Consider the following 21787-nt stretch of genomic DNA (forward strand, 5'->3'; position numbering starts at 1 on the left):
CCCTGTTGGAGGTTGGAGTGTTTAATAACCTGATGGTTGTTGGGAAGAAGCTGCTCTGAACCTAGACATTACAGTTTTCAGGTGCCTGCCTATATCTTCTTCCCAATGGCAGGAATTAAATGAAAGTGTGGCCAGAGTGGTGTGGGTCTCTGTTGATGCCTTTTTGAGGCAGTGATTACTATAGATTCCTATGATGGTGAGAATTTAGGAGTTTATCTATGATGGTAGGAAAAACAAAATGACAGAACACAATTTAAATGGTGAGAAATTGGGAAACGTTGATGTCGAAAGACGTGGTTGTTCTACCACTCCAGTCACCAACAGCAAACAAAAAAGAACGAAAGTAACTGAAAGAACTCAGTGGGACATGCAACATATGTGGAGGGAAATAGATAGTTGAGACCCTTCACCTTATTTGATCTAGATTAGATACGGTTTTGAAGCTGAACCTGAGAACTGAAGGTAAACAAATAATTGATACCCAGTTCCCATCCCATAAGCATCACTTAATATGTCAAGCTTTTTTAAAATCTCAACTTGAACAATAAACCAATTCCTAAAGCTGCTATGTTCCAATGGTTCTTGTTAAAATAATCACAAATGGAAATGGACTGGATGAAAAACATCTAGAGAATTTGCAAACATTACATAACTTTACTAATATTTGAAAATAATTTAACACAATTACAATTGACAGATCTGAGTGACGGAATATTAAAAATCTCCAGCAACAAATTCACGATGGTGAAGGTGTGAAAATCAAAGCATTTTTAAATAACTTTTTTCATTACTCGATGGAATGCAGATGGTTAAAATTTGATAATGGTTGAAAAAGATTATATTGTGTGCTTTGTCCTGTGGAAGCAATGGGTAAATGTTATCTGTTCAAAGCGCAAAGCTAAAAACTGTCATTATATCTAGCAAAGTTCCTGATAACTTAATTTCCTGTGATCACAGGTAATGCAAAAAGATCTGTGATCTGGGAAAGTGATCAATTCTCTTCTAATATTCTACATGATTGTGATCCTAGGAATCTTATCATAAAGGTAATGTAGAGGATAATGTAAAAGGCATTACAACAAGAAGCAAGAACTCTGCAGAAGAACAGTAGGAGAGTGCGCAGAGAAGTGGCAGATGAAATTCAGTATAGCAAAGTGCAGAGTCATGCCTTTTGGTAATAAGAATAAAGGCGTAGATTATTTTCTAAATGGAGAGAGAATCCAGAAATCGTAGGTGCAAAGGCACTTGGAAATGCTGGCGCGGGACTCCCAAAAAGTTAATTTGCAAGTCAGATCGGTAGTAAGGAAGGCAAATTCAATGCTAGCATTTATATCAAGAGGACCGGAATACAAAAACAGAGATGTAATGCTGAGGCTCTAGAAGGCGCTGGTTCGGCCGCATTTGGAGTAAATATCTGAAGAAGGATATGCTGGCTCTGGAGAGGACCTCCAGGAGGTTTACAAGAATGATTCCAGGAGTGAGTGGGTTAGCATATGACAGCACTGTGCCTCTACTCGCAGGAGTTTAGAAGGTTGAGGGGGGGACCTCATTAAAACTTACAGAATAATGAAAGGCATAGATAGAATGGATGTGGAAAGGATGTTTCCACTGGTGGGAGAGTTCAGCACCAAAGGTCATAGCCTCGGAATTAAAGGACGCTCTTTTGAAAAGGTGAGGAGAAACTTCTATGGTCAGAGGGTAGTTAATCTGTGGAACTCATTGCCTCAGAGGGCTGTCGAGGCCAAGTCAGTGGATATTTTTTAAGGCAGAGATAGACAAGTTCTTGATTAGAAAGGGTGTCAAGGATTACGGGGAGAAGGTAGGAACATGGGATTACATGGCTGAGATCAGCAATGATTGAATGGCAGAGTAGACTCGATGGGCTGAAAGAGCTAATTCTACTTCTAAGACAGGGCTGCCAACTCTCACGCTTTGAGCGTGAGACTCACGCATTTCGACAAATTCTCACGCTGATCGCAAATTTCTCACGCTCTGTCGTGAGAAATTTTGTGATCAACGAGAATTTCAAAACTCATATCAGCTGCATGGGTCGCCGGTGTTGGAGAGCCGGTGTTGAGGGAGGGATGGAAGCAGAAGCAGCGGCAGGGGCAGATGCAGACGAGAAGCCGGGGCTGGCGAGTGTTTGCTGGGCTGGCGAGTCGCTCGCTGCAGCTCCGGCCATGGAGCAGCCTCGGTGCAAGAGTCTGATGCGTCGGAAGCGTTGCACCGCTGCCGGTAGTCTCTGTGCCGAATTCGCCCTGGTGACTGGCATGAATCAGGCAGCGTCTCGGGAGAGAAGGAATGGGTGACGTTTCTGGTCGTGACCCTTCTAAGGGTCTCTTCCCAAAACCTTTAGAAGGGTCTCGTTCATGTTAAAGAAATCGATATTCATACTCAATCTGGGAAAGTAGTTGATATCCGTCTTTAAATTGATATTTTGTTCATCTTTAAATGTAAGTCTTGGATTCATGTATCATGAGAACAAATAAGCAAAGGCAAGATGGTAAATAGAAACTACAAATTAACTTCAGAAAATGAAACTTGTAGAAATGAGCTTTGCCCTTCACTTTACAAAGAATAACCTCAGGGATTATGCAGTAAATGCCATTCAAATACTCTGCAACCTTGGGATAATATTGTTCATGTTCAAATCCGATAGGTAAGTCTTGATTTGTTCAATATTATAATTAGTTCAAAGATACAGCGTGGAAACAGGACCTTTGGACCCTCGAGTCTGTGCCGACCATCGATCACCCGTTCACACTGGTTTTATGTTATCCCACTTTCTCTTCCACTTCCTACACACTTCTTCTTCCTCGTGTCTGGCCATCTTCCATATCACGTCTTTCCGGTTGGCCAGTGACGGTTGATGGTCGGTGGTTGCAGAATTGGCTACTTCAGTCAGTCACTGTGGTACAGTTTCTGTCATCAGCATTGCCCGGGATACTAAACATTAGGGGGCAATTTACAGAGGGCCAATTAACCTACAAACCCGTACGTCTTTGGGATGTGGGAGGAAACTGGAGCACCCGGAGGAAACCCACGCGGTCACAGGGAGAGCGTGCAAACTCCCCACAGACAGCACCCAAGACCAGGATCGACCCCGGGTCTCCGGTGCTGTGGAGCATTAATTGTAATGTTAATACTTGGGCCTCTGTTGATATGCCAGGATGATTACCCAATATTACTGATTATTAATCCATTGTATTATTGATTATATACGTTGCGCCCGTTCTCCTTTATCTGTACATCGTGAGCGGCTTGCTTGCATTTACCGGATAGCACGCAACAAAAGCTTTTCCTTGTATCTCGCTACAGGTGGCATTAGCAAACTAAATCAATCTATTTACATGTATCTGTGTGTTGTTGCTTTAACCGGCCCGTTAAGGTGCAGCAACTGAGAATTTCATTGTTCTGATGTCGCGGCACGCAACAACTGAACACTCTTGTCTTCATTCTACACTTGAAATGACCACAATGACATTTAAACAGCATTTGGACAGGTACACATGTAGGAAGGAACTGCAGATGCTGATTTAAACCGATAGACACAAAGTGCTGGAGTAACTCAGTAGGTCAGGCAGTAACTCTGGAGGGAAGGAATGGGTGACGTTTCGGGTCGAGACCCTTCTTCAGACTGAAGGTCTGGTTCATTGGCTTGGTATAAGTGTAAATTGTCCCTAGCATGTGTAGGATAATGTTAATGTGGGGATCGCTGGTCGGTGCGGACTCAGTGGGCCGAAGGGCCTGTTTCCGAGCTGTATCTCTAAACTGAACCCTGTCTGACTAGTAGGGCCGAGTGCCGGGACACGGTAACATCTGGTTCTTATCTCCACAAAACCAATCAAGTATCGAGCAGCGCCACAGATCAATGGGCCTCTGGTGCTTGGAGTCGGTCCACAGACCCAGAGAGGAAATTGGCTGTTACTCCGGCTTTTTGTGTCTATCAGTGACTTGGAGAGTGGGCTGGCCAACGAGTGACGTAGCTGGTCATGGCTCCCCTGATCTACGCTATTCCTATGCACTTATGGGCCTGTCCCACTGAGGCGACTCTTTAGACGACTGTCAGGGACTAGTTTTACTAGCATTCACCTACAACACCTCGCGACAACCTCCGACAGCAAAGATTGTGGCCACTGTTGCTTGTAGTCGCCCAAAAGATCGCCTAAGTGGAACAGGCCCTTCAGGCTGCGGCTCAGTGCATCCTGGAGGATAACCAGTGTCTGCTGGAAGTAGGTGTCAAGCATTGGGTAGAAACGGTGGAAAATAGTGGCCTTCAAATGGGGGTGGTTGGTGAAAGCATCCTGCTTGCCTGCTAGATTTTCACTTAATGTAACTGCAGGAAAAATGTTCCCGGTGTTGGGGGAGTTCAGAACCAGGGGTCACAGTTTAAGAATAAAGGGTAGGCCAGTTAGGACTGAGATGAGGACAAACTTTCTTCACCCAGAGAGTTGTGAATCTGTGGAATTCTCTGCCACAGAAGCCAGTGGAAGCCAATTCACTGGATGTTTTCAAGTGAGTTACATTTAAGTTCATAAGTTCATATATTGTCACATACACCAATTGGTGTAGTGAAATTCACTGGCCAGGTCAGTCATACAATTTAAAAAGCAACAGAACACATTTTGACATAAACATCCATCACAGTGACTCCTACACATTCCTCACTGCGATGGAAGGCGAAAATAAAGTTCCAAGTCCTTCCCTTGTTGTTCTTCCTTGGTCGGGGGCCTCGAGCCCCCCGTTGACGGGACGGTCTTGACTCCCGTAGCAGGCGGCGTTCGGGCTCTCCGCGTCGAGGCGTTCAGCTCCCGCATCGGGGGGGGGATGTCGGCTCCCCTGTGCCGGGCGATCAAACCTCGCGTCGGGGCTGGACAAACCTGCGGTGTTGGAGCTCCCGACTAGCCTCTCCCGAGACTGCGAGCCCTTGATGGTAAGTCCGCAGGCCACGGTGGGAGCGATCGGCACCGATGGTAAGTCCGCACCCCGCGGTGGGGCTCACGACAGTCCAAGGCGGCTTCCAGCTCAAAGGCAGAGAGATCATTATGGGAAAAGTAAGGGAAGTTAAAATCCACCAAGCCTTGGCAGACCGAAACCACAGTCTACTCTTGTTCTTGCCAATGTAAAGGAGACCATGTTGTGAACACCAAATCCATTTAGTCGAGGTTTGAAGAGATGCAGGTGGATCTCTTTCAGACCTGGAAGGGCTGCTGGGGTCACTGGATGAAGGTGTGCTAGGAGGTGTAACATCTCTTGCGTTTGCAGGAGGGTACCTGGGGAAGGGGAGGCTTGGGTGGGATGGGATAAATGAACCAAGGAGTGGTGGGGGGAATAGTCTCCACAGAAAGGGGTCGAGATGGGAAGATGTGACTGTTGGTGGGATTAAATTGAAGGGGCAGGAAATGTCCAAGAGTGGAGAACTTCAAAGTGGCCATACTTTGAGGAGATTGAACAGTGGAGAAGTAAAATGGAGGCACAAGGATCTTCAAATTGTTCTCAGGCATGAGGGACCAAACTTGGTAGATCATCCTGAGTTTATTCTGATCTTGCTGCAAAAAAGGCATCAAAGCCATAATTAGTTGAAGAATTCTAAATGGAACTGAATACCGTGCACTTTTGTTCCCAATGTTGGAAGGAAGGCTACTGAAGGATGTGAAAATGTGGAGTTATGTCAATGTCCTGTCGCTGAAACGATTGGCAATCATAGCTAGCTTGCTCTGTACTGGATAGGCTTCAACTGATGTCTTTGAAGAACTTTCATTTTAAATCAGACTGAATAGCTCTTTTTATACAACTCCTCTCGCATGTATCAAATGTGATGATAATGAGAATATGGGGACAATAAAATGATTTCGGATAACTGTGTAAAAGTGGATGCTTAATGGTCAGCGTGCATTCAGTAGACTGAAGGCATATTTCCACATTGTATCTCGCAGTGACTGACGTTTTCCAATTCAGTGTGTAGTATCCTATACATTGTGTTTTTTGTTTTGTTTTTTTGATTTTGTGTCTTTGGAGCAATTTCTATCTTTAATTTGTGTATTGATGATGTCCTTATTATTTATTTTTCTCCGACTATATGTTTTTTTTCTCTTCTGTTTAATCTTTGTAAGGTGACCTTGAGATTTGAAAGGCGCCCGAAAATAAAATTTATTATTATTATTATTATACATTGGAGAAACTAAATGTAGATTTGTGTGCTAGCTTTGCAGAATGCACTGATCAATCTACAGGGGCAACTCTGATTTTCACATTGCCTGATGCTTTAATTCTCCATCCCACTGCTCTGTTTTCTGTTTATTTGGCCTGCTGCACTAATTCAATGACATAATAAAAAGCTTGAGGAGCAGTTTCTCATCTTCTGTGCAGGCACATCATAGACCAATTCTGAAGAAAAGTCATCAACCTGCAATGTTAATTCAATTCTTCTCTCTGGTAGATGCTGCCTGCCCTGGTAACGCGTTTCCAGTTTTCTTGCCATGTTTTTGCTCAATCACTCAATCTAACTCATTTTGAAGCCTTTCTGCATCCTTCTCAAAATCCACAATCCCATTTAGTTTAGTGTTGTTACTTCTCCGAGGGTCATCACCTAATCGTGGTGGAGAGGCGTGTGTGTGGCAAAGATCCCGAGAGCTAAACCGTTTGGACCTATGTTCTTGGCAAGGTCACACATGGCGAACAGGGAGATTCCTGACAAAGCGCTGCCCAAGAACAAGACCTCAATGGAGAAACAGGCCGAGTATGGTGGCTGGCTAGTATGTGCAGCGCCACAACAGGCGCGAAGGCGGAAGAAGGCAGCAGCAGGGAGAAACTCACAACCATCATGTAGTTGGACGCAGCTCTGTCTGTCAATGACCGTGTGTTCAGCTGACTGTGCACCAGGCTCTCCACATAGAAAGATATCACACACCGGCATCCACCTGGTGGGATAAAGGTCTGTGGCTCCAGGATTAGCCTCCTCAACCATCTCAAGTCCCACAGAAAGGACCCACCAAGGACAATCATGCTCGAGTGATTGCCAATAATGAGTGTTGTCACACGACTTTGAAATAATACATTCATAAGATCATAAGTGATAGGAGCAGAATTAGGTCATTCGGCCCATCAAGTCTACTCCGCCATTCAATCATGGCTCATCTATCTCTCCCTCTTAACCCCATTTTCTTGCCTTCTCCCCATAACTTCTGACACCCGCACTAATCAAGAATCTATCTATCTCGTCCTTAAATGTACACATTAACGGCCTCCATAGACGTCTGTGACAAAGAATTTCACAGATTTACCACGCTCTGACTAAAGAAATTCCTCCTCATCTTTCTAAAAAAATGTCCTTTAATTCTGAGGTTATGACCTCTAGTCCTAGACTCTCCCACTAGTGGAAACATCCTCTCAGATTTAAGTATCACAAGAATATTTGGTCGTGGAGCACAGAAACAGACTCAAAATGCGAGTAACTCAGCGGGACAGGCAGCATCTCTGGAGAGATGGAATGGGTGACGTTTTGGGTAGAGACCCTTCTTCAGACTCAGTCTGAAGGGTCTCGACCCGAAACGTCACTCATTCCTTCTCTCCAGAAATGCTGCCTGTCCCACTGGGTTACTCCAGCATTATTTCCCTACCTTCGACTTAAACCAGCATCTGCAGTTCTTTCCATCACAGAAACAGACTGCAGTTCACTGAAACCACAATCATCAAGAATCCATTTATACTGATCTCACTCTAATCTCATATCTCTTTGGGAGTACCCAGAGAAAACCCATGCGGTCAAAGGGAGAACGTACAAATTCCACACAGATAACACTGGAGGTCAGGACTGAACTTGAGTAGCTTGAGATTGGTCAGCAGCTCTATTGTATATCACTGTGATATTGTTCAGTAAATTAACAATGATAGGTTTCATTCTTTTGGCAATGGTCTGCTGGTTGCACATTGACATTGCCTGGTTGCATCTCGGCCTGGTTCGGTAACTCGAACACCGAGGAACAAAGTGGTGAACACTTTCCAGTCCATCATGGGTAGTGACCTCACCGCAGTTGAAGGTATCTACAAGAGGTGCTGTCTCTAAAAGGCAGGCAGCATCATCAAGTATCCACACCACCCTGGCCATATTCGTATTTCATTCCTGCCATTGCGTAGAAGGTATCAGTGTCTGAAAACTATAACGTCCAGGTTCAGGAACAGCTTCTTCCCATCAGCAGGGAAACAACATTTTGTTCAGACCGAAAGGTCTGAATGACAAATAAATTCAATTCAATTCAATCAACCATCAGGCTATTGAATACTATGAAATGCAATTAAACTCAGAACTATGAACTGAATTGGTTGTACTAGGGACATTGGGCTTTGTTTTGTTTTTGTACTATATCAGGTTTTTTTTATATATATAATTTTTCTTTGTATGCATTTTTTTTTTTAAGTACAGTGTTTACAAAACCTGCTTTGCTGCTGCTGCGGGTAAGAATTTCATTGTTCCGTTTCAGTACATATGACAATAAAAAACTATTGACTCTGCTGAAAACATCTTGCAAGTTACTTAGCTTACAGCTACAGCATGAGAAGGACAGCTGAGATAACTTGCTGCCTTTGATGTCTATGCCCTGAGCAAATGAACCATTATCTTCTGCACTTATCACACACTAATTTAGTTTAAATCAGAGGCTGAACTTTTGGGTCTGAGGTGTGCAGCCTGCTAATCAATTACAAGGTCCAGTATGTGTATTACTGTGTTTTCTTTTCCGTAGTGAAATCACTTACTCATTTCAGGATAATACTGGAAAGCAATCATACAAAAGTAACTTCCTTAAAATGTCACCATTCCCCCCCACTCTGAACAATTTTGCACTTGCATAAAGTGTTTTTCTAGATAGTCAAATCCATTTACAGAATGCAAACTAAAAACCCTGAAGAAAGACGTGAAAATTAATTCTCACTTTAAAAGAACAAGACCCAGAAGTAATAAAACAAAGTGCTAGATGAATTCAGTGGGTCAGGCAGCATCTCTGGAGGGAATAGACAGATAATGTTTTGGGTCAGGACCCTTCTTCAGACTGATCTGAAGTTAGCCTGAAAATGATCCTGACCCAAACCGTTATATATCCATTTCCTTCACAGATGCTGCCTGGCCCGCAGAGTCCCTTCAGCACTTTGTTTTTTGCTCAGAGTTCCAGGATCTCCAGTCTCTTGTGTCACCAAGCCCCAGATGTCAACTAGCAGAGTAGTTTTCCTCTTTGTATGGTGCTTCCGCAGCATCTGTGCACACTGTAGGTACACTTGTGGTAAGTTGGTGGTTAGATCGGACAAATTTGACAGGAATTCACGTCTGTGAGGTATGCTCTTTTGGCACTCACGCCATTAAAAATACTTAAAAGTTCAGGCTGAGTGCATAAAGTTGTAGCATATTGGAAATGAACAATGGGCATTAAGGCAACATCTATTTGCAAGGATATGCAAAATATTTTACATAGTGAAATATTTCACATAGGAACAGGCCCTTCAACATCTCTGAGCTGATTACTAGTCTCAGAAACCTCTAGGTGGTCTGCAACCCTGATTGTTCCTATATGTATAAATGCCTTTTAAACATTGTTATTGTGTCTACCTTTACCACCACTGGCAGCAGATTCCAGGCATGTACAACTCTGTGGTCAAAAAAATTGCTTTGCATATTTTTCCACTCACCTTTAACCTATCCCCTCTAGTATTTGACATTTCCATCTGAGAAAAGATTGATTATTTATCCCATCTATTCAGCTCATAATTTTATATAATTCTATCAGGTCGCCCCTCAGATTCCTTCACTCAACGGAAAACAATCTAAAAGGTTTGTCCAACCTCTTATTTTAGCTGGTGCACTGATATCCAGGGAATGTCCTGGTGAACTTCTTCCACATTCTATCCAAAACCTGCAGACCTTCCCTATTGTGGGGCAACCAGAACTGCACACAATATTCCAAACATGGCTTAACCCAAGTTTTCTACAGTTGCAGCATTGACTTGCCAACTTTCATATGTGGTGCCCTGTCTGATAAAATCAAGCATTCTATATGCCTTCTTTACCATCCTATCTACTTCTGTTTCCGCTTTTAGGGAGTTATGAACTTGCACCTCAAGATCCTTTAGTACATCCATGGTTTTAATATTCCTCCCATTTACTGTGTACTTTCCACCTGCATTTGTGCTCCCAAAATACATCGCCTCGCACTGTTTCAGATTAAACTCCCCATGCCATTTCTTTGCCCAGCTCGTCCAAATCCTGCCCTTTGCCTCGCTATCCACAATTCCTGCTTCAGGTTTTTGTCAGGAAAATCTTTATCTTGGAAAGATAAAGCCACATTGAAGATGCAGAGACAGGGATATAAAGAGACACAAAAGGACTGTGCCAGGATAGAGTGCGAGAAGTTAGGTGACAGAAGGAATGATAATGCATGACAAATGGGTGTTGTAATGAGGGGATGAATCAAACTCATTCTCGAGGGAAGACAGGAATGAGTCAAGAAACTGTCCATGGTAGAGGTGCATTTTGTAAGCTTTTATTAAACTTTGTTGGAACACTGAAGCAGAGAATTAAAACAGTTCCTGTTAATAACCAAAAGCTCAGTCACTCGTGCAGACTGAACTGATGTGTTGCATGGTTTTCTAATTTGTTAAAGGATCTCAATAAGTTTATAATGCTGAATTGGGAGAATTATCTCTGTTTCAGGTGATAAAAGAAATGTTTGTGCCTGGCCTAGTGAGCTGGAAGGTATTACTATTCAGGAAATACACAAAATACTTGAAATTTGGAAAGAATAGGTAGCTGCATACAAATTTATACAAAACTGCTTCACAATATAATTTGATTCTTTGAACAAAATGAATCTCATGTCAGTTGCTATTCACATGCATGTTATGCGTATAGAGGAAAGGAACCAGATGAAAGATTACTTACAATGTGGATAGGCAGTTCCAGTATAGTAATAAGCTTCTTATTTTGTACCTGACTTTCAAGCACCACTGTATTGTTAAAGCAAATTCAAGGCGTGGAATTAAAATATCATTTCAATTTGTGCCATAAAAACAAATTCTGTTTTGAAAATTCTTAGCTGTTGCTGTTTTCATTTCTCAATAAAAAAAAGTAATGACATCAAGGACATAAAGACATTTAAGCAAAAGAAGAAAAGGATTTCTTTTCTCTCTTACATTTACGTTAAAAAGGAGCAGAAAACGAAGTTCTTGCAAACCCCACATTATCCCACAATGATTCATCTTGATATTGAATGAGGCAAAAAGTTCCTTTGAAAGCGTTAGTAATCTTTCATCTGGCTCCTCCCCTCTATACACATAACATGCATGTGAATAGCAACTGACATGAGATTCACTAATTTCTTAAATGATTTGCTGCCCTAATAGTCATGTTTCTTTTAATATCTTTGCCCTTTATTATAACTCTAATGTTTTTCCACAGTTTTTGCTAGCCTAAATCACTATCATCTGCCTATCACTTTGACCAGACCACACTCTCCCCCACATCTGGCCTTGCCTGGGCTGATCCAAGTATGTGACCGATTCTCTGAGCCTTGTCCAGCTCTTGCTGCCTAATTTGCCTCAGGCTTATGAGTTCCAGCTCTTTTGCTGGTGATCACGGAAGAACAATGCAAATTGGGTGAGAGGAAACCAAAACCAATCGTAAAAAATAATTAAAGGGAAAAAAAATCTAAAGAGCTCAAAGGTAAATATTATTTAATTGTAAATGACCACAGATCAGGCCTTGCAGTTAATAATGTTGTCTAAACTCATCAATGAAATTACAAACTGTTACTTGAAATGTCATATGGTTGGATGGAGCACAGTTTAGTGTTGTCATCTACCTGCTATCCGATCGTATTTCATTTACAGTATAAATTTGTAACTGATCTGGAGAGATGCATAAGTGACCACGATAGACCAACGTGAGAAAAAACTTAAAATAACGAATACATCTCTGGAAACATGAAAGAACATTTTCCTTTAAATGAATGTACTGCGCATTTATAGTCTGATTTTTGCATCGATGACACAACCTTAACAAAACTGATTATTACAAAAATTCTTGTTATTTTGATAATGCATTTTCTTGCATTCATCCTCTTTCTGTAAACAAATGAAAGTTTCCTCTGTATTTGCTGAAGGCACTTTAGCATTATAATACCTTCTGTAACCAGAGTGTGGAGCTGCTGTGCTGGGTACTTGGATTAATTTAGTACTTTCAGTCCGCTGCATGAACTGCTAGATTTCTGAAAAGACATGTGCAATCTACACACACATTTGTGGGGTAAATCATGCCAAATGCCATGTCAAAGAGGGGTTCCATATAGTGCAGCAAATATACCAGTAGGTGCAGAGCATTTATCAGGAATCAACCATGTCAACAGCCCTAGTGTAGAAACAAAGAACAGCAGATGCTGGTTAATACATAAAAGGACACAAAGTGCTGGAGTAACTCGGCAGGTCAGGCAACATCATTGGAAAACATGGATAGGTTATGTTCTGAGCCGAGTCTTAAGAAGGGTTTGAACTAAAAAATCACCTATCCATGGTCTTCTGAGATGATGCCCGACCTGCTGAGTTACTCAACAGTCCTACCATTTTGGAGCTCTATGGTTTAACTAAGCCCTTTTTTCCCTTTCTTAACCGATGACTCAGCGGTGGAAAAGAACACACCTACCATCATTTGCTATTTAAAGAGATTGGCTATTCATAGATTATTGCTGCAATATTGCAAAAGCCAGGTGCCTTATGTATTTGCTTCAAATTATACGTCTAGAGGGAGTGGTGTGCCAGATGCTGAAAAACTCTTTAGTAATGCTCACACAACCAGTTGCTTTCAGATAAAGGGATTCCCTTTGGTGGAATGAAAAGAAAGAACAAAGAGCAGGGCAAGCTGCTGAGAAAGAAAGGACGGAAAGCTCTGAGAAAGAGCAGCACCACTGATTTACTAGATGCCTTCCATGACCAATTAAACATTTTCTTTAAAATTCAATCAGTTTTCCAAAAAAGTAGGTTTAATGTAAGGTTTCAAAGGTCAAAGGTCTTTTATTGTCACATGTACCAATTAAGGTACAGTGATATGCGAATTGCCATACAGCCATATGAAAAAAAAGTTACAAGACACACAACTACATAAAAGTTAATGGAAAAATCCACCACAGCGGATTCCCCACATCAAAGAGCTCCGACCGCAGGTCCACGGCCAACTTCTACCGCGGGCACGGCGGGGACTTACCATCCTGAGCGGGGTCCCTCGCCGGGGATCCCTGGAGAGGAGCTCCGACCGCCGGTCGTGCGGTGCTTCTGGCTGCGGCGCCAACTTTACATCTTCGACCGCCGGCCTGCGGCCTACACCATCTTGAAGTCGCGGTCTCTGGTGGGGAGGCACTGATTCAGGACTTACCTTGTCTGTACATCTGGACACCCGCAAAGTTGAGGTCCCGACCACGGGGGAAAATCGAGGACTGGCCAAATTTTGTGCCTTCCACCACAGTGATGAATGCTGTGGTAGATGTTTGTGTTACATTTTTATTGTGTATTGTGTGTTCTTTTTTATTGTACCGCTGCTGGCAAATTAATTTTACTTGCACTTTATGTGCAAGTGATGAATAAAACTTGACTTGACTTCCCTCACTGTGATGGAAGGCAAAAAAAGTCCAATCTTTTTCCTCTTTATTCTCCCGCGGTTGGGGGAGTCGAACCATCCATCGGGGTGGTCGAAACGCCCGCAGCCGGCGGTCGAAACCCCCGCGTCGGGGCGATCGAAACTCCCGCGTCGGAGCGGTCGAAGCTCCTGCGTCGGAGCGGTCGAAGCTCCTGAGGCTTGGAGTTCCCGAAGTCGGTCTCTGACCAGAGACCGCGATGTCCGATATTAAGCCCACAACCACCCACGGTTGGAGCTCCGAGGTCGATGCCTGACAAAGCGATAGCGGGCTCCGCGATGCTCAAGTCCCGTAGGCACCCGTGGTGGAGCTCTCAAAAGGCGGCCTCCAGCAGAGGCCGCCAACTCCTCAATGTTAGGCCGCAGTGCGGACGGAGATACGATACGGGAATAAATCGCATCTCCATCGAGGTAAGAGATTAGAAAAAGTTTCCCCCGACATAAAACCAGCTGAAGAACACTAAAAACATACATTTAACACATACTATTAAAACACATAGAAAGAAAGGGACAGACAGATTGTTGGCGAGTCAGCCATTGCTGGCGCCACCCAGTTTTAGAGCAGGTATTTTCAAGAAAAAGACAAGTTAAAAAATGTAAATATTTTATTCCAAATTATTGGTGCTCTTTGGTGAATAATAAAATGTGTTCAATAATTCAACATATAATACAAGCAGAAAATTAAGATTCTAAATATGGCTTCATGACAGGTTTTAAGTGAGATATTACTTAATAAGATATGTTAAACATTGTTAATAAAATTCAGGTTTCATCTATATCTTTATTCAACTTGTTTTTAACTTATTCAGCTAAATCAATCATATCCATTTGACAACATTATATGTTCAGCTCTTTTGCTTGAACAATAACAACATCCTCCTTAAAGTTAGTTGCAAACTCAAACAAAAATACTAACCTTACTCATGAGTTTAAAGCACAGCAATATTAGATCAGAATTATGCAATAATGAACTAAACTGTTGCTTCTCTTTCATTCAATGCTTTGAGGAAGAGATTGTTTTTTTGAACAAAGAAAAAGTTAGTTAATGCTAATATTCAGCAATTTCTTCATTTCTTTTAATATAGAGTTGTAACTGATGTGAACTAAAAATAATGTAATATAAAACCAAAAGTTATGTCCCAGCAAACATGATCTTTCCTTCTTCTGTAATGATGTTCTGTTTTTTTTCTTAAAATATCAGCTTTGTGCAAAATTGCAAATTTCAGTCAGAGCACAAGGGTGTTAGCAATGTAGGTCTCCTATATATCCTACTCTTCTGTTTTTAAAGGATAAATATGATTTTGAATTGATGTTGTGTTGTGCTTCCACCAAACACGCTGACTGGAGAACATGCAACAAAAAAGTTTTTCACTGTACAATAAACTAAACCAAACTAAAACTAAACTTGGAATCTAGTAATGATCAAATACTACGAGCACCCACAAACAGTACTATAATGTTGACTGGAAAATCTATCTTGGCAATACAAAATAAGGAATAAATATTGGCAAGAAACCATGTGCTAGTACATTATATGTGTACCGATAGGGGTTTGGGTTTAATGTTTCATACAAAAGAAAAAACAATATTCTATTTAGATAAATGTGTAATGCAAACTGATTGCTGGAATGTAAGAAAGAAGTTAATCAGAAGCCATCACTCGGCCAAATTCTGTAGTTAGTGGTAAATAATTGGTACCCATCACTTATTACATTTGCCCTTCCCATGATTTTATAATCATAGTTCCTGTTACTAAACTATCACAGTGCCCTCTGTAGAGGATCTGAAACGTATGAACATAACAGCATGCCGCACACCTCCATAACCAATCCACTGTTAATGAAAATTAAGTATGCTGAACAAGGAAATTATTGAACATTCATGTTGTCAGGTACAGAAATGAATTGGGGACAAGAATGGCTCAAGAAGCGAAAGATATCACATAGAAAGAGAAAATGGTTAAAGATATCCATTAATTCAAATCTGAGGAAATGAGACTCCACACTTGTTGCATTTTAATTTTAGTACCAAAGTGATTGTTTGGCAGCAGTTAAGATGTAATATAATCAAAAGAGTACATTCACTGGAAATGGACACTACTAAACCTTTCCGGTAATTTTGGCAAGTATACGTCTGCTGCTTGAAGTTTATACTTCTGTTAAATACTTCTTGCCAATCCATGTAATTGAAAAATGAATTTCTGAGCAGCTCTGGGTTTATCCATTTATTATCTGGAAGTATGTGGTTGTTGGAAGTTGCTATCTAATTTACATGATCACAATGGTGATCTCAGTGCGAAAGTCTCATTAGGAGTTTTATCATAAAATCTGGTACAGCAATTAAATCTTTTCGTAGTGTGAAATTGGCACTTCAAATCAAAACTAAAAAAAACTTTTATCCCAGCTAGTGTACAGAATAATTTCATTTAATAGATTACAAACTACAAAAATGCTTATTTTTACCTACACCATAGGTTCATAAGTGAGGACTAAGGAGATTACTACTTGTTCTTCAAATGTCACGCTTATCAACAACAGCACTCGGGTTCGAATGGTTAACTAGTAAATATTGAATTTTTTTTTTGTCGAATTATGTAATAAACTTACTTTAAAATAATTTAATGGTAAAATACATCCTTGAACTGATACAAAAGAAGTGCTCCCAGGAATTGATAACCAATGATTATTGACAGGACGATAAAATAATATTTTTGTTGAATTAAACAGGATTAAATCTATGGATATTAATGAATCTTTCAATATTCATTGGAATATTAGTGAAAGATTATCCCGTGTATCACACTCATAAATGACATTCATAACAGATGTTTCAGACGCAAATGGTATATAACTGCTTTTGTGTGCTCAGACCATCTATTTAGATTTTTTTTAAACTGCTGCCCCACCCCATTTTGATGACACATCAACAAATTTTACATCTTAAAGATTCTCCTCAATGGATAGGGAATTATTTGTTTTAATTAGCATACTGAATTATAAAAATGCAAATTGTAATCTTGCTGCTGCCTAACAATCGATGTCAATAATGGTATGTATTACATTTTTAATGATGTAGTCGGCACATCTGTATTGATTTACCTTAATTAACTATTATTTATTGAGGAGCATGATTTTATAATTAAAAATAAAATGCGTTAGTTGGTAAATGCTTTATGTTGAAAAAAAAAAGTTATTTCAATATAAAATATAGTTATGCACAAAAAGGAATATAGTGCACAGATATGGTTATGTATTTTGACGTTAAGAGCAAAAGATGGGCTAAAAACATTTCACAGATCATTTTCTTTCTGGTAAATATTTCACAGGATGACTTCTCAGTTTTTTAAAGCATGTGCAACTGTATGTAATTAACCGTGATTAAGAAAATGTGAATGGATATCCCGTTTGCCAAACATTTTAACCCCCCTTCCCGTTCCCATACTGACCTTTCTGTCCTGGGCTTCCTCTACAGTCAGAGTAAGGCCACACGCAAATTAGAGGAACAGCAACTCATATTTCACTAGGGCTTCTTACAACCCAGCAATATGAATATTGATTTCTCTAATTTCAAGTAACCCTTGCTTTCTCTCTCTCTCTGTCCCTTCACAACCCTAGACATCCTGACAGTTTTACTGTTTGTATCCCCTTGTTATCACCTCCTCCACAGCCAACAATGGACCATTGTGGGCTCTTTGGCCATCGGTGCCGGCTCTAATTGGTTCTGTACCTTTTCATACCTCTAGTCTGCCTCTCGGTCTGAAGGGTCTCAATCTGAAACACTACCCATTTCCTTTCTCCAGTGATGTTGCCTGATCCGCTGAGTTACTTCAGCATTATGCGTTTATCTTCAGTGTAAACTGGCATCTGCAGTTCCTTCCTAAACACTCACTCCCTAAAGATGGTTATCCTCAAGCAATGGAAGACTAGCAGCCTTTTATAAAATGGGCATTGTGGAACTAATACATGGAATTTTCCATTGCCTTGAATAGTATCCAATCATCTGGAAAGGAAGTCCACATATTTCCTTGGAATCATTTTTTATTTTGGCTAAAATCTGTTCTGGAATCAATTAATCAAAGATTATGATTTTGTGCTGAGCATAATTTTGGCAGATCATCTGCAAAAACCTTAAAAAACATCTGTGGACTTTCTGTTAAACTAAAAGGTCTCAGAGGAAATCCATTACCATTGCTCTGATCATTCCTTTTGTTAGTAGTTTCTAAGTATGTGCTCTGACATGAAGTCTCAGGCCACTGATTTGGGTCATACATAAAAACCTCCATGTTTGAGCTAAATATGTTCCACCATATAACATTCCATGTATTATCATCTTCAGCTGGTTTGTCAATGGCTATCACACAGTCAAGAGTGGATAGCTTTCACTCTGCTGTACGTTCAGAATTGGGAATGTTTGGTGAAGATTGTACAGCATTCTATTCCATTTATTATTATTCAGAAAATGATGCAGTTTGTGCCTGCATACAACAAACCTGGAGAATGCTCAGACGTGATGAGTGGAAAATAATATTCACAGTACAATGAATGATCCTCTATCAAGAGTACCCTGACAACCTATTCTCCTGGACATTAAATTACATTCCCATAGTGACATCCGGGGAATCAGCAGTGACCAGAAAGTTGACAGGATTAGGTATATAAATACTATGGTTCTGAAAACAGTTCAGAGCTTGGGTAATGTATGGCAAGTGACTCATTGGCTGATTCTCAAAGCCATTCCACCATTTGCAAGATACAAGTCAAGAGTGTGGTGGAACATTCTCACTTTGTCCAAATCAGTACAGCTGCAACATCATTCGAGCAGCACAACGCCATGCAAGACAATGCAACTCCTTTATCAGCACCCAATCCAGATGTCAAATGTTTATTTATTTCACTATTGGTATATCACCCCTGCTGTATGTAATGTCTAAAAGACAATCTACAGCATCTCACTTTATCTTTGACAGCAATTCCAAAACCCATGGCCAATGTCATCTAGGAGAACAAGGGTGGGTGGTACATAGGCTCATTGTTATATGCAGATTCCCTTCCCAAGCATTTCACTATCCTGATTGTTTCTTCATCATTGATGGGTCCAGCACACAATCAAACAGTACCTTTGATGCAAAATATACTGTTTGAAATTCTTTTTGAAGTTGAAATTCTTTTAAAATTCAAAAGGATGGCTCAACATTGCCTTCACAGGGGTAACAATGGATGGGCAATAAATGTTGGTTTTGTTGATGAGAACCAGACCCCATAAATGAATAAAACAAAACTAGCCACCAGCAAACAAAGAAATATCTCGTTCCCCTTGTTCGTGCCCCACCCACCCAATTCTATAGAGTTTCTGCTGATTTAAAACTATTTAAACAATCCTTTAATGAACAAATCTTACTCCTGCTTTTTAAGCAGGACATGATATATAAAAATATAAAAAATGGTTTCATATTGTTTTGCTTTCTTTTTCACCTTTTCACACAAAGGACAGTGTGGCTTTTTACTTAGTTGACATTGTTAAATTGATTTAAAAATTGAAAAAAACACCTCAAGCATATACTGACCTCCCTTTTGAGCCAGACCATCAGGACCAACAGAAAAAACTAAAAAGTCTATTGATACATAGATAGATTGATGCACAAATCATCATCATAGGTTATCTTTATAATAAAAATGGCATAAAGAACAATTATTAACAAGCGTTCTTTGGAATGAAAAGTATTATCCTCTAGAGTACTGATCTGCTTTAATATTTTGTCAGTCTTATCACTGCTGGTCACTAAAAGTTTAAATCACATCCCACCTGAATAGATTAAAATAATAGCCTATATTTTGCAACCATACAGACCCCAATTAGGGGCATAGACTCAAAATAAGGGGCCAACAACTTTGAAAAATGGGGAGGAAATCATTTTACCCAGAGGATCTAAAATATTGTAATTCTCTGTTTCACGAGCTAGTGGATATTGGTCACAGTATAGTCAAATTATTACAGTTGGACACTAAGGGAAATGAGGGTATCATTTAAAAGTAAAGCCAAGCCAATATTTCATCCATGTTCTTATTGAATGATTGACATGATTTGAGGCGTTCCTGATCATATTTCTTATGCTCTGTTATCCAGACATAAACGTGCCTGAGAGTTTCAATAAAAGCCCCCATCTGATGGTTACTACACTGATCCAAGTTTGAAGATACTGGGGCAACCTTTTGAAATCTTGGTGTCAGGAAATCAGATGTTGCCTCCAGGGTGCGTAAAGGTGCACATCTCAGAGCAAGGTTTAAACCTCTTAGGGGTTTCCACAATCCCCCAGGCAAATTGCACACATGGAACGGTAAACACCTTAAATGCTATCAGCATGTTGTGACCTATGTACAGATTACGTTTAATAAGCAAATGGTCAATGTAGGAGAAATCACTGATATCATCAACTTAGTCAGTGTATCAATGATATGAAATTATCCTTCTCTTCGTGCACTCAATACTTGCAACCTATTACAGGATTGCCATGAAAGTGCAGACTACATTAAATACCATCTGTTTTCTCCTGGAACTGTTCCTTCACTTTCAAAAATTAATATTCAAAGAAATGTTGAGACACATCATATCATATCAGTTGGGACACATGGAATGGCATTATTGTTTCCCCAATTTTCAGTTGAAAATTATCAAAAAAATATGTAAAGATTTTCCTTATCTGTTCACAGCATCCCCAATTATGAGTTTCAAAATATAAATGTTCTCGAAGTGCAATAAAACAAACAATCTTCCTTAAGAATTATACTGACATAACTTGAGCAATTTGATAGTTTAAATGTAACTCAAGATAAAATTCAGTGGAACAATTAGAAAAACATAAGGCATTCACAGGTTTATATACATTGTAACTAAAAATATCCTCTCTTGATAATCAAACCGATTAGCATTTAAGGAAATTTCACCCCCCCACCCCATATAAAAAAGTTACATTAAAGATAAGAGTTTTGTGCAATACATGATTTGAGTGATTACCGATCATATTCCATATGCTCTGTTATCAGTTATTTATATGTCCAGTTCTTTGTTGTGTTCTTTCAGGCTTACTGAACCTTTCATTAAGCTTTTGGTTGCATCTGTCATTTTGTTGCGCCATTCTGAAAGGTGAGATTCATGCAGAATCTTCTGTGTTAAATACGTCTCGCGTTTAATTTGTTCTTTAATGTGTTTCGGAACATCAGGAATCCAGTACGACACGAGGAATTTCACTCCAAATACAACGTGCTGAAAAAAGTAAAAGTGAAATCATAATTACAAATTGCCTGCTGATTTTTCATAATGCAGTAGTGAAAACTGCCTGCAAAATCACATGATTCATACACAAATCACTATGATGATGAATTGTTGTTTATATTTTCCCTGCAATCACTACTCTGTAATTTTTTTGGTGTTTTAACACCAAACATTCCTCCACGCAAATAATTAGCCCGTCAACTTTCACCTTGAATGTGGTCCAGCAGGGAGATTTATGTGGTTACCCTGCTCTGTCAAGCCCAACTCATTCCTCCTTTCTCCCTGACCATTGAAGGATAGGAGGAACAAGTATGCTGATCGACATATTCAAAATGGGCACCAATTCCACCATGATCTACTAGCATCATCCATGTAATTGCCAGCACATCTAGTTTAATGTATCACAAATAATTTGTTCACAAATCTTTTGTCACTACTCTCTGCACAGAGTCCAAGAAAATGAATAGGTTGATGCATTTTAGCAGGGGAAATTGGCTTGTGTATCCTAAACCTGGTTAGAGCATATCAATTGTGATTTTATTACTGTGATGAAGAAAAGATAAGCTGCTTAGTTAGTTAATTATTTGTTCGCTTTAGATTTTAGTTTTAGAGATACAGTTTGGAACAGGCCGTTCGGCCCACTGTTTCCACGCTGACCAACAACATTCCTCGTGTCGTACTGGATTCCTGATGTTCCGAAACCAACAACAGACGGGTGGGGGCACTGCGAGACGGCTGCCCTGCCAGCAGTGGCTTTGCCATTTCTACTTTTTTTAAATCATTAGTATGTCAAAATGTGTGTGTTTAAATGTCTCTTGGTGTGTCTTGTGTGGGGGGTGGTGAGGGGGTAAG

At 40.3% G+C, this 21787-nt stretch overlaps 1 protein-coding gene across 2 annotated transcripts in view; it reads right to left on the minus strand.

Moving 5' to 3' along the window:
- Positions 1–14260: 14260 nt before the first annotated feature.
- The window catches only part of ano6 (anoctamin 6), a 107085-nt gene continuing 99558 nt past the window's right edge, over positions 14261–21787 (minus strand). For both annotated transcript variants that reach the window (XM_055650703.1, XM_055650704.1), the window contains one exon: positions 14261–20926. In XM_055650703.1, coding sequence (XP_055506678.1) covers positions 20711–20926 — 216 coding nt within the window. In that variant the 3' untranslated portion in view covers positions 14261–20710. The remainder of the gene's footprint in view (positions 20927–21787) is intronic.

The sequence above is a fragment of the Leucoraja erinacea genome, chromosome 19 (assembly GCF_028641065.1).
Source record: "Leucoraja erinacea ecotype New England chromosome 19, Leri_hhj_1, whole genome shotgun sequence".
NCBI lineage: Eukaryota > Metazoa > Chordata > Chondrichthyes > Rajiformes > Rajidae > Leucoraja > Leucoraja erinaceus.